Here is a 12,963-nt window from a genome sequence, read left to right on the forward strand (position 1 = left end):
TATATGACCCCCGCTTTACAGATGGAAACTGAAACCTGCCCATAGTTGCAGTCAGCAGCAGAGCCTGGATTCAAATCCTAACAGTCAGGCTCCACAGACTGGACTTTTAGAAAAGATGCTATGGGCCCTGGCCGGTTAGCTCAGTCGGTCTGAGGGTTGTCCTGAAACACCTTTGACCCCTGGTCAGGGCATATATGAGGGACTATCAATGAATGCACAACTAAGTGAAACAACAAATGAGTGTTTCTTTCTCTCTCTCTCTCTCTCTCTCTCTCTCTCTCTCAATTAAAAAACCATGATGCTATGGAGTAGCTGTCCAAGTAACTTCCCCAAGCTGCCTGGCTGTAAAGTAGTGGAGCCAAGATGAAGCCCAGTCTGACTCTGGAGTCCACATTTTAGCCACTAAACCTGGGGGTCTCACACTATGGTCTGGGGATGCCCAGGAAGTCCCTTTATTGGGGCCATGAGATCAGAGACAGTTCTTATAATAAATATTAGGATGTTATCTGCCTTCTTTACTCTTAGGTGTGGAGAGCAGACTTTTCAGGAAGCTATGACATGCTGGTGGCTAATGTAATGTGTAATTGTTTAATCACACTTCAAAATTCTTTGATTTATGAGTAAGACCATGTGTTAAAGACTGAGCATTCCAAGAAAATGTCTTGAGGAGACAAAGGGCTTGGCACGTTCAGGAACAAAAAAGAGGCCACTGTGGCCGGGGCAGAGTGAGCCAGGGAGGACGCGGAGGCGGCCTCCGCCAGAACCCTGAAGGCCGGGATAGAGACTGTGGCATTTGGAGCATGGCGGGCACAGCTGGAAGGTTTTCGCTGGAAGAGTAACAAGAGGTGATACGGTTTCCTAGCTCCCAGTCTACCCATATCTAACTCTACAGACCCTCTGCCTTCTTGATTAACTGTCCTCTAAAGCATCTGGTTCAAAACCTTCTGAAAAACTTTCTAAATAAAATCCAGTAGTCGCTCTACTAGGTTTAGAGACTTTCAAGGTTCAAAGGGAGCAGAGAAAATACGCAACCTGAGAGCTTTCTCAACCTGACATATCCCTCCCCATTTCCAGTAAATTCCGATAGAGGGTGGGAAGGAGTAGGGAAGGGTTGGGGAGGGGTGGAAAGGGTGGGAAGAGTAAGGAGGGTAGGAAAGGGGAAAGGGGAAGGGGGGAAGTGAGGGGAAGGGTGGGATGAGCAGAAGGAGCTTCCTGCTGCCTCCCAACGAGTCTGGTACCCATGAAATTGGAGTTGCAACATCTCCAACCACCTTCATCTAAAGCAGCAGACCGTGGCGTCACAGCATTTTAAGTCATAAGGACTTGTCTGGTCTACCCACAGTCTTTTTTTTTTTTAATTTTTTTATTTTTGGTATTTTTTTCTGAAGCTGGAAACGGGGAGGCAGTCAGACAGACTCCCGCATGCACCCAACCGGGATCCACCCAGCACGCCCACCAGGGAGCGATGCTCTGCCCATCCAGGGCATTGCTCTGTCGTGACCAGAGCCACTCTAGCGCCTGGGGCAGAGGCCAAGGAGCCATCCCCAGCGCCCGGGCCATCTTTTGCTCCAATGGAGCCTCGGCTGTGGGAGGGGAAGAGAGAGACAGAGAGGAAGGAGAGGGGGAAAGGTGGAGAAGCAGATGGGCGCCTCTCCTGTATGCCCTGGCCGGGAATCAAACCTGGGACTTCTGCACGCCAGGCTGATGCTCTACCACTGAGCCAACCGGCCAGGGCCCACAGTCTTATTTTAAATAAATTCTATTAAAAGAAATTACACAAACATTCTACTTGTAGAAGTTCCTTCCCAGCCCCTCCCCCTTCACCAAACTAACTCCTCTGGGTCTCTCACAATCCAGGCTTCCAGCTGATAATGACCCCAGACCACTGGTCCCTCTAGCCCTCAATTCTTCTGCCAGTCAATATTCCTGCACTCTTCCAGGTCAAGTTCAAATTCCAGTTCATCCAGGAAGACATTCTGCACAACTCATGATACCTGCCCACTTTTCTGAGTTCCTGTTTGGTCAGTTTTATGTTGTCTAAGTATAGTACTCAAGGCCCATGGAAAATGGTTCTGTGAGGAGAGGCTATCAGTGAGACAATTGATCTGGAGGTTGCTGTAACAGCCTAAACAAGGGATGTTTGTGTCTGAACTCAAGCAGTGGCAGTGATGAGAAGGTATTTTATAAGGCAAAATCAAGACTTACCGTAGTTACTGGCTGAGGATAACAATAACACTGGGATAACAGTGACAAAATTTTTGTTGCATTCACAAAAACACTTGCTCTTACCTAATTCGAGTGTGCTGATCTCAAATCTGACATTAGTTTTTCTCTGTAAGCTACAGTTTTTTTGCAATTCAAGATTTTAGGTTTTTATCTTATTTTAAAATTTTCAACATTTAGTTTAACATAATGAAGTAGAATGTCTTCTTGGGCATCATCTTTGTGAAAATATAATAATTTATATAATGCAGTAAATACACTAAAAGATATGATTGCATCAGAATTTGTCTATAATTTCGAAATAGAACATATTAAAACACTTATTTTAATCACAAAATTTTCGCAAAACTTATTTAAATTCTATTCAGGCAAAAATTTGCGTTTGTAGCTCTTGCGTTTGTGTACTTGTTGAGGACAATCTCATTTGATGCTCATCACTAACAGCTCCAAGATTTTCGGGAAACTTATCAAGGTGACTGTTCAGGAAGTGAATCTTAATGCTCATATTACATCCAATGTCGCGGAAAGCCAACAGCATCCTTTGAACCAGAAGTTCATAGTTTTTTGCTTTTTTGTTGTCAAGGAAGTTCTTTGTAACTGCCACAAAAGACTGCCATGCTGCTTTCTCCTCCTTAGTCATCTTCCTGGCAAATTCTTCATCACGAATAAGAACTCGAATTTGAGGTCCATCGAATATACCTGCTTTTATCTTCTTGAAAGACAAGGCAGGAAAAACAGAAATAATATGTTGAAAGCATTCACTTTCTCTATTCAAAGCCTGAACAAACTGCTTCATTAAGCCAAGTTTGATGTGAAGTGGGGGGAAAATGATCCTGTCTCGATTAACTACAGGTTCATTCACAATATTTTGCATCCCTACTTCCAGAGCTTCACGTTTAGGCCACTCCTTCTGTGTCCAGTGTTTCTCCTGAGCTCGGCTGTCCCACAAACACAGAAAACAAGGATACTTCATGAAACCTCTCTGTTGTCCTAGCAGGAAATTTACCATTTTAAGATCCACACAAGTGATCCAGCTATGCTCCTCATACTTCAGAAAGTCGAGGACAATTTTTATGTCATTATAATCTTCTCGCAGATGAGTTGAATAACCAATTGGAACCGCTGCATAAACATTACCATTGTGTAGGAGAACACATTTCAGAGTCCGTTTAGAGCTGTCAAGAAATAGACGCCATTCTGTTGGACTATAAGTGGTAACATCTACCTAGCTGAGAAGACTACTGATATCATGACAGTAAACAAAGTGTTTGTCTTTGGGAAAAAAATCCACAAAAATTTGTTCACGCTTCCTGAAATGGGATACTTTAGCTGACCCGTAAAGTACATTCTTTTCCTGAAGCCTGGAGGCTAATAACTCAGCTGCTTTCTTTGATAGGCCCAACTGTCTTACTAAGTCATTCAGTTCGGGTTGGCTAAACTGCTGAGGGTTAATGACTGCTTGGCATCAGAAGAAGACCTTTCAGATTCTACAACCATTTCCTCATGCATCTCATCAAAATACACTTGATCACCATGTTCACTTTCTTCGTCCTTAGAAGAAATAAAACCATTGAAAACTGGAACCAGGAATGTCTCAAGAGTGTGGGATAGGTCGTATTACTGAAGGAATATTAGGATATGCGATCATATGACGTTTTTTCAGATATGGTTTTTTATCATATAATAATTTTTTACATTTAAAAACAACTACAATTATGTAAAAGTGATGTTTGTAAAACATTAATTGCCTTGTGGTTATGTTCAATCTGAGAGTCATTGCCCTTTAACTCCAATTTAAAAACCAATGCATGCCATTAACTGTAACAAAAATAAATGAAAATTGCATAAAAACTAGAGAGTACACCAAAAAACGGATTTCAAATTTGGAATCAGCAATGCAGAAATATATACAAATAGTTCTAAAACCTCATGCAACAGAAAATGAAAAAAAAATTGTTCCCCAGTGTAATATAATATTAATACTCACACAGTGTTTCCAGTGTAATATAATAATATCACTCACACAGTGTTTCCAGTGTAATATAATAATAATACTCACATAGTGTTTCCTATATGCTGTGTACTACTAGCCTTTATGTTCATTAACTTTGCTCTTGAACACAACCACATGAGGTGGGCAGCACCACGATCCCTACTTAACAAGTAAGAAAGCAAATACCAAGAAGTCACATGACTTGCCCAAGGTCATAGGCTGGGGTGGCCAAGCCAGGTCTGACGGTGGAGCGTGAAAGGCAGACAGCTGGAGGGAGGCCGAGCTAGCCATCCTGATACCCTCACCTTCTTCTCTACCAAACCACGACAACCAGAGCGACACAAACGGAAGCCTCCCTGCGCAGCTCCTTCAGTAGCTATACAAGGAAATAGCATTATATAAGTTGCTAAAGTTTTTTTCAAATCTCAAAAATAATCTATTATTTTCACTCAGAAAAACATCGCACTAGATTTTATATTTAAAATTGCTAATGTAGTTAGCAGAACATATGAGTCAAAATAAAATTTAGGTGCCATCATTAAGCACATTAATTCCCTAAACACACCTTTTTTTTTATTAATTGAGGTTTGTCATAACGGATAAAAACTGCCTTAGTTGGAAGTGTTTTCTTCAAAAATCTGAAAAACCAAGTTTGCATTTGTAATTATTCATAAAAATATAATTCGATGTTAATAATATGCTAAAATGGCACAAGTGGTTTCAATTTTTTACATAATATATATTTTTAGAATTAGGAAAAGTGGAGGAGCAACCTAACATCAAAGCTAGAAAGCCATCCCAGGGTCTCACCAAGTCTTCAGAAATATGATTATGTACGGATGTATCCACATGGCCAGATGACGGCCCATTAAATACTTCCTGTAAAAGGAATAAACTGCTGATCCTCACAACACATGGGCAAATCTCAAAAACACCGTGCCGACCAACAGGAGACAACACAAAAGCACACGTACTTCATGCTTCAATCTGTGAGGAATCCTAGAACAGGAGAGACCGATCCCCGGGGCCAGCGAGCCGCTCAGTGGCCACCGGAGCTAGGGTGTGCGGGGAGACCGTCAGAGCCACAAGGAGGAGCTCTGTGGGCCAAGGCGATGGCCGGTGCCTTCACAGTGGTGGGGGTTACATGCGCGTCAAGACTCAGAACTGCACAGTGCAAGTGAGAACATCTCACACCAGTAAGTAGATAAACCCTACATCCTCCTCTTTAAATCACGTTGAAATGAAACTTTAATGCTCCAAGAAAATAAACCACAAATATACCAATGCTACAGGAAAAAGCTTTTAATCTTTATTCCTAACCCAACTCAAACCCTCCAACAGTCTCCCTTCAGCCTGGGTAAAGTCTACTCTGGTCCATCCTCACAATGACCGCTGAGCTAGCCCTGTGCCCTGACCACTCACCCCTGCCTTCTGCTCCCTGGAGCTGGCCTGCTCCACCCCTCCCTCACACCCAGACAAGCAGTCCCCGGAGCGAGGAAGGAACTGCCGCACCGCAGAACGCTGGCGCTGGCGACGGGCACACTGGCTGCACGTAGCCCCGACATAGGCAACATGTATTAACATTTTTATTTTTTTAAATAGAAGAATAAGCAAGTTTTCCTGCATCATTTAAATTTATAGAAGTACCTCCTTTCACACGCTCTACCCAGAGAATGGCCATAAACTATTAGATCAGATGTAACTGATTTAATTAAAGCACCAAGTGGTTTTAAGTACCAATTTGATCAAAACACTGGTGACTAGTATTGTTTAATATTACGAACAAGTCATAGTATAATCAAAATAAGATATATGTTATTGCTACAACAGATTAATAATCACCATAGTAATAGTAATCACTGTTACCAGCAAAAGATATCCAAGAATTAAAGAGTATTAAAACTCAAATTCTGTGAACAAGTCTTCATTTAAACTTGCAATCAAGACACTTAACTACTATTCTTGGGGCAAATAATGGGGGGGGGGGGGTCAGATAAGCTTATGTTTACCGAAACAGCACTGAACTGTACTTGGTTAAGTAGTGAGTTGGGGCTGCAGTAACAATAAACAGATGGGGACACAGAACGAGAAAATCTCATGCACCGTCTTTGGAAAGAACAACAGTCAAATAGTTCTGAAACATAAAAAAGTACTCTTTCCCAAAGCTGGCAGGCCCATTAAGTTGTCCAAATGAAGAAAATGTCCTCAAATATAGTGTTAAGCTCAACAGTGAACAACATGTTACCAGACTCCTGCCCCCTTACAACCCAGTCTCCACGGCACAGTGAGCATATTCTAGAACAGGAAACCAAATTATGTCACTGTCCAGTGGCTTCCCACTGAACTCAGGATACAAACTTCTTCCCATGGCCTTTAAGGACCTATAACGTGGCCCCTGCCTCTCACACCAACTTCACCCCAGTCGCAGAGCCTGCCCCAGGGTCTGCCAAGCCCCAGCCGGGCCTGCTCTCTGGGCCTGAACCGGCAAACTCGTGCCCACCTCAAGGGCTCTGTACCCACTGTTTGTTCACTCGGCCTAGAATCTCCTCTCCCCAGATCCTCATCCATATGGTTCTTGGTTATTACCTGGGACTATTATTCAATTATGAATTATTATTAATAATTCCATTAATTTATTACTGTTCTGTTGTTAACCTCCCGAATAGCCTCCTCTGACCGTGCAATCCAGAGACCCTCCCCCATTCCACCTGCATTCTTCATCACGTTACCTGGTTGCCCTGTCTTTCTGGCTCCTGCACTGTCTCCCTCTGAGCACGTGAGCCGCAGAGTAGAGCCTGGGCTCGTCTGCAGAACCCACAACACACTGGGATGCAGTCAGCACAGGAGTGATGGGATGAAGGGACATTCAGAACAGTTAAGATAACAGAACTGGGGGCAGCTTATCAATTCTCAGGGTTGGCTCTGCAGCATTGAGTGATTAAAAGCCCCCTTGTTGTATTGCTGTATAAAAGTTCATGTTAACTGGCAATACCACAGATGATTGATCACAATATATAGATGCTGCTGTACTGGTAGAAATTTCCAATATTAGTTAACAATTTGAGGTATACAAAGATTCTTTGTAAAAAAAATAAGCGTGACAGTCAATTAGTAACCAAGGCCATTGTATTAAATCATTAAAGTGAAAGCCTATATACTGTTAGATGTTAATTACATTATTCAATTATGAATAATACTTGAATAGTTCTGAAACATAAAAAAGTACTCTCCTTCCCAAAACTGGCAGGTCCATTAAGTTGCCCAAATGAAGAAAATGTCCTCAAATATAGTGTTAAGATGGAAAGAATGGTTGAGGCTGCACTTAGATATCACAGTTCCCCTCCTATCCCCTGCCTTCCCCTCCCATTTTCCTCTCCCCTCCCCTCTCTTCTCAGGTACCAGACAGACTCATTGCTGCCCCCACCTGAGCTTTAGGCTAGATGTGACCACATGACTAACCTGGCCAATTAAATGTAAACAGAAGTGACACCTGTTGAGACAAAGCTTCCATCCCCCTTGGCTCTTGAGCAACTACAACAGCAGAGCCATGTTGCAGTATACTGGGAACAAGGAACAACGGTCGCTGTGTTGGGCCCTCAGACTTTGGAGCTGCCTGTGTGCACGGCACCCCAGAGCTTGTCCTGACCGACAGCAAGACCGCACCATGAGCAGCAACCTGCACTTCAGCATCTGGCATCTGACAGGCCTGGTGTGGGTCGGGTCTACCGCTTGCTGCTTGAGCAAGCCATGAGCCATCACCACCCCTCTGGGCCTCAGCGTCTTCATCCATAAAACGATTATAAAACCTAACTTTCACAGAGTGGGTGCAAAGACTGAATTAACAAGAAAATGTATGTGCAATACCTAATGAGGTGCCTGGCGTGCTGGGTGAGCACTCAGTAGACAGGAAGTAGTGTTAAACTCTAGCACATCCACTTTAAGCTTCTATGAGCACATCTACATTATGGAACTTGGTTTGCCTTGAGTGTTCTATAAAGTATAGTATTGTCTTCATTTAATGTCGATAAGTCTGCAACTTTTAAGTGAAATGAAACCAAAATTTTACCATTGGCTAAGTGATATAAACAGGAGTCAACTCCCTAAGACATCTCATGAACATCATAGCTAAAGGACACTGAGGACAGGAGGTGAGGAACTGCGTTCAGCATTCTAGACTCGATTCAGTGAGAGAGTCTGTATGAAGTTCTGGGTTCTCTTAGATATATCTAGGAGAAAGGGAAGGGAAGAGTGGACCATCTCGAAAGTTAAATACTAAGATGGGTGTGTGAGTGAACGGAGTAGAGGGTATCTACGATCTGCAAAGAGAGAGAAGAGAAAACAGACAGCAAGGGTAGGAGCGGAGACGGCCCCTCCTGCCTGCCAACCAGGCCTGGGCTCAGTTGGAAGAACAAAGGCTCACATGCAAAGCAAGCTGGGCTCTAAATTGGGCAGACAAGGCTGAGTGGAGAGCAGACCAGAAGAGAAAAGGGACAAAAAACATGTGGGTCTCAGGGCTCTAGGAGCTCAGGGCTGGGGTTGCAGGAAAAGCCGACCAGCTACAGCACCAGAAATGACTTGAAACATGTTGATAATAACACCGAACAGTCCAGACTGCTGCTGCAGTAGCCAGTGCTTAAAATACCAGCAGCTCTGGGCTTCGGACTACTGCTTTCCCTGAAGGACTGGCTTGTAAACAGAGGCTAAGCTCACTCCTAGGATCCTTTAGTTCCTCAAACTCGACTGTCGGGACCACATGAATGAATGATTCTGTGCTATTGTCTTAGAGACCACACCCACCATAAGGGACAGATCTGACAGCTAACATTCATCAAAGCAATGCAGATCAGTCGGAGTGAAAAAAATCTAAGCCTAAACTCACTATATCAAGATTTGAATTAAAAATCAATATTGGTCAAGTTAAAACTTTTTTAATATCTAAATTGTGTATAGTTATTTTGAAGTTTTTAAGCATTTACTACTTATTTTCACTGGCTGCAAATGAGAAGAATAAATACAAGAGGGAAGGGAAAAACATAAAATGTCCGGAAACCATTTTTAATTTTTAACAATTACTGGGACAACTGTTGAAAACCACTCACAGTTTTTATGCCATGACATAATAATCAGGACTAAATGTCACATAACTAATATTCCTCAAATAATGAAAATATAATTAAAGATGCTAAAAATTTTACTGATAAAAAGTGGACAACTTTTATAATACAAATAAAAGTTTCATTATTACCAGACCATTTAAATTTTACCCAAATCAGAAATGTGCTAACCATTAGAAACATGAGAGGACACTCTAGCACTGATATTTGGCATTTGGCATCAAAGGCAGTCCTCTGCAGATCTGATATTAAAACTTGTCAAAAGCAAAATGAAATTGTAAGAGAGCCAAAAAAAAAAAAAAAGGTTACAACTCTTTTGAATGGCATGCGTATCTTCTTTAAGCACAAGTTCGTTTGATATAAATAAAATATTAAAGTGAAGGTGTGAGGCGTCAAAGAAATAAAGTATTAGAAATAAAATCCGACTGGCCTAACACGATATAAGAATCAAGGCATTTTCCAGCCTAAGGTTCAAGTTGTAGCCACTGAAATAAATGATCGCTGAACAATGAGGCAACAAAAGCAACGTCAAAATTTAGATCCCGCTTTGGAAAATTTCACAATCTTTCTAATCCAAAACCAAGGCTCCTCTCACAACAACAGTTCTAGGCCATTAGGAAAGCAAGTTCCTTTGGGTGACAAGGTTCGCATGAAGAATCAGTCCTCAAATGGGAAAATATACGGAATCTATGACATACACAGGCACAGAGCTTTGATGGGCAGCGACTGTGGAAACCCACTCTGTTCTCTCTTCCCTCCCCCATTTTACCATTTCAAAAATAATTTGCCTTCAAAAGCATGTCAGTAAATCTGCAAGTTTTAAATAATAGAAACCATGTGTCCCATGTGCTCACCAGATTCATTTTTTTATGACGTATGGCCCTCTGCATTAAAGTAAACATATTTTGATAAAGAAAGTAATGAAAAGAAATCAAAGAATCCATTCCAAAAATTTCACATCTCTCGGTGCAATACAGGACTGAATTTATTAAGCCTGGCCGCCTAATAAAATTGGTCTTGTGATCTCAGTTAGAGACACCTGTAAATGATAAAAAAGGTGTCCAGAGTTTCAGTGGATGAGGGGTAAAAAATATCTTCAAGTCGGGTAGTTTTAAGCTAAATGCTAAAAATTATGGACTTCATATTTTTAAGTTTTGTCCGTATTTTTTTAAACGTGTTTATAAAGCTTTCAAAAGAGAATGTTTCTGACATCCATAAATTTCTGTAACTGCAAATAAATAATACTAAGATCAGAATATAAGAATCCTACTTTAGAACATATTAAATCCACGTAACTGGCTCTACTTAGCAGAATATCCTTGAAGCTACAGAAATGTCCCCAGCACAACTGTGTCCTCTCCAGGTAATCCCACACTCCCTGTAAGGAGAAGCACATCTTACATTTCAATATCTGCCCTCTTGTTACTACTCCATGAACAGGTTTTCAAAGACAGAACAGCTTCAAGTTTCCCATTTGATCAATTTCGATCTCATAAAAAAAAACAACCAAACTTTCCATCTTCTCTTTTCAACCAATGGATAATTACAAAATAAAAAGTATTGAAAATGAAAGCTTAATAATCTTCAAAACAAAATATTAACACCAGGGTGTGGCAGGAGAGAGATTTAAAAAAATAAGTGTAAACTAATAAGGTCTCTAATAATGAATGAGTTCTCTGCTCAGGGCTCCACAGAATGCCAGCCTACACCCCCAGAACGCACACCCCACTCCACAAACACATACGATGAAGTAATGAATTCATTCATGGCACTAAGAACAGAAAGGAAATCTGGAAGGAATGTGTATGTTACTACCTTTTAAAAATCAAGAACTGGTCTAACATCTAGGGAATGTATTTGTATAAATTCTTATAGTTAAACTCACCTGATTCATTTTCAATTCCTGTTGTGTTCTGAAAAGATACACACAACAAAGAAACTTCTTTGATTACATGAGCCCTAAAAAGAAAAACAGACAATTGTAATATGTACCTGCCTACAAAGTTACAGTGATTTAAAACCACATACAGACTGCAGTTTCCTCAAAGGGCTGTTCATAAAGCAACTCGGGCCAGACCAACTTTAATCTACGCCGAGAGCTTACTGCACAGATTTACTATCGACAATAAAATTGATTTCTTGCTAATCTTTACCAGGGCTTCATTGTACCCTACAATTGAAAGCAGACTCATTAGAATGACATCAAATTTTTGCTTTGGAATTGCATTATTCCTAAGACGAAATAAATTAGCTTTGTGAATAGACACACGAAGCCTTGCTAGGTGATGCTGCACACTGTAATTGACCTTCTCTGACTTATACCAACCTTGTGTTGAATATAAACACAATTAGACCCCTTTACGTTATTTTGTTTTCCAAGTTCCTGAGCTAGAAAGCTAGATTCAATAACATTTTCATAGAGAGTTCTCTTTGAGGAACAGAACCAAAACCTGGTAGTAAATAAAATGCAAATGTTTCAATAAACCCTGTTTGGAAGAACTATAATTACTCCTTTAAACTTTTTCTTCCATACATTCACAGTAATAATAAAATAACAAGAGGACAAAATTGTTTCTTACACATGCATGACATACTTGTTTCTAAAGAACTACCTATGAAGAGGGACCTCTATGCAGCCTGCATCCTAGGACTCAACTGAAGTCCTTCATAATTAGTGACAGCCGTGCTCCTTCCACTGGAACAGTCTAAGTTTCAGCACGTATACATACACACCATCAAACAGTGCTCTAGTTTTTCATGAACTTACCTATAATACCCTCTCCTTCCTAGACCCCCAACACGCTACTCACCTTGGAACTGTATGTTCTAATAGTTAAGAAACCAAGGAACACGTAACTCAATGGTATTCTTCATAATAGAAAAGACTGCCTGCCCACTCATGAAGACCAGTGCTTTGACATTTCACCCCATTCATTAATAAGGACTGTTTAGGTGTTCTTTGTTTCCTTTTTTTTTTTTTTTCCTTAAGCTATTTAACCACACTCACCTGATCACCTGTAACAATCAAAGACACTATTATTTAAGCTAGGGCCTGGCCATCTGAACTAGCTTTTATTCATACCTGGCACAGGGAATATGTTCCATTACTTGCATCCCGTTAGAGAGCTCAGTCTAGCCAAACCAATATAAATGCATAGCAAGTAAACACTCAAGGGAGTATAATTTCAGATACTGGAGGTGAGCCCCTAAAGTCCATTCCTTTCCATTTTCTTCTTTATTATTTATTTTTTTTTTTGTATTTTTCTGGAGTGAGAAGCAGGGAGGCAGAGAGACAGACTCTCACATGTGTCCGACCGGGATCCACCCGGCATGCCCACCAGGGGGCGATGCTCTGCCCATCTGGGGTGTTGCTCCACTGCAACCGGAGTCATTCTAGCAGCTAAGGCAGAGGCCATGAGGCCATGGAGCCGTCCTCAGCAACCAGGCAAACTTTGCTCCAATGGAGCCCTGGTTGCGGGAGGGGAAGAGAGAGAGAGAGAAAGGAGAGGGGGAAGGGTGGAGAAAGTAGATGGGTGCTTTTCCTGTGTGCCATGGCCAGGAATCAAACCCGGGACTTCCACACACCAGCCCAACACTCTACCACTGAGCCAGCTGGCCAGGGCCTCTTTCCAT

At 41.5% G+C, this 12,963-nt stretch overlaps 1 protein-coding gene across 8 annotated transcripts in view; it reads right to left on the reverse strand.

Moving 5' to 3' along the window:
* The window catches only part of PRDM2 (PR/SET domain 2), a 112,066-nt gene that overhangs the window by 81,572 nt on the left and 17,531 nt on the right, over positions 1–12,963 (reverse strand). For 7 of the 8 annotated variants that reach the window (XM_066270398.1, XM_066270389.1, XM_066270393.1 and 4 more), the window contains exon 2: positions 11,216–11,289. The exons of the other annotated variant lie outside the window; for it this stretch is intronic. In XM_066270398.1, the coding sequence (XP_066126495.1) occupies positions 11,216–11,224 (9 nt within the window). In that variant the 5' untranslated portion in view covers positions 11,225–11,289. The remainder of the gene's footprint in view (positions 1–11,215; positions 11,290–12,963) is intronic. 8 annotated transcript variants of the gene reach the window in all.

Source organism: Saccopteryx bilineata, chromosome 3, assembly GCF_036850765.1.
Source record: "Saccopteryx bilineata isolate mSacBil1 chromosome 3, mSacBil1_pri_phased_curated, whole genome shotgun sequence".
Classification (NCBI taxonomy): Eukaryota; Metazoa; Chordata; class Mammalia; order Chiroptera; family Emballonuridae; genus Saccopteryx; species Saccopteryx bilineata.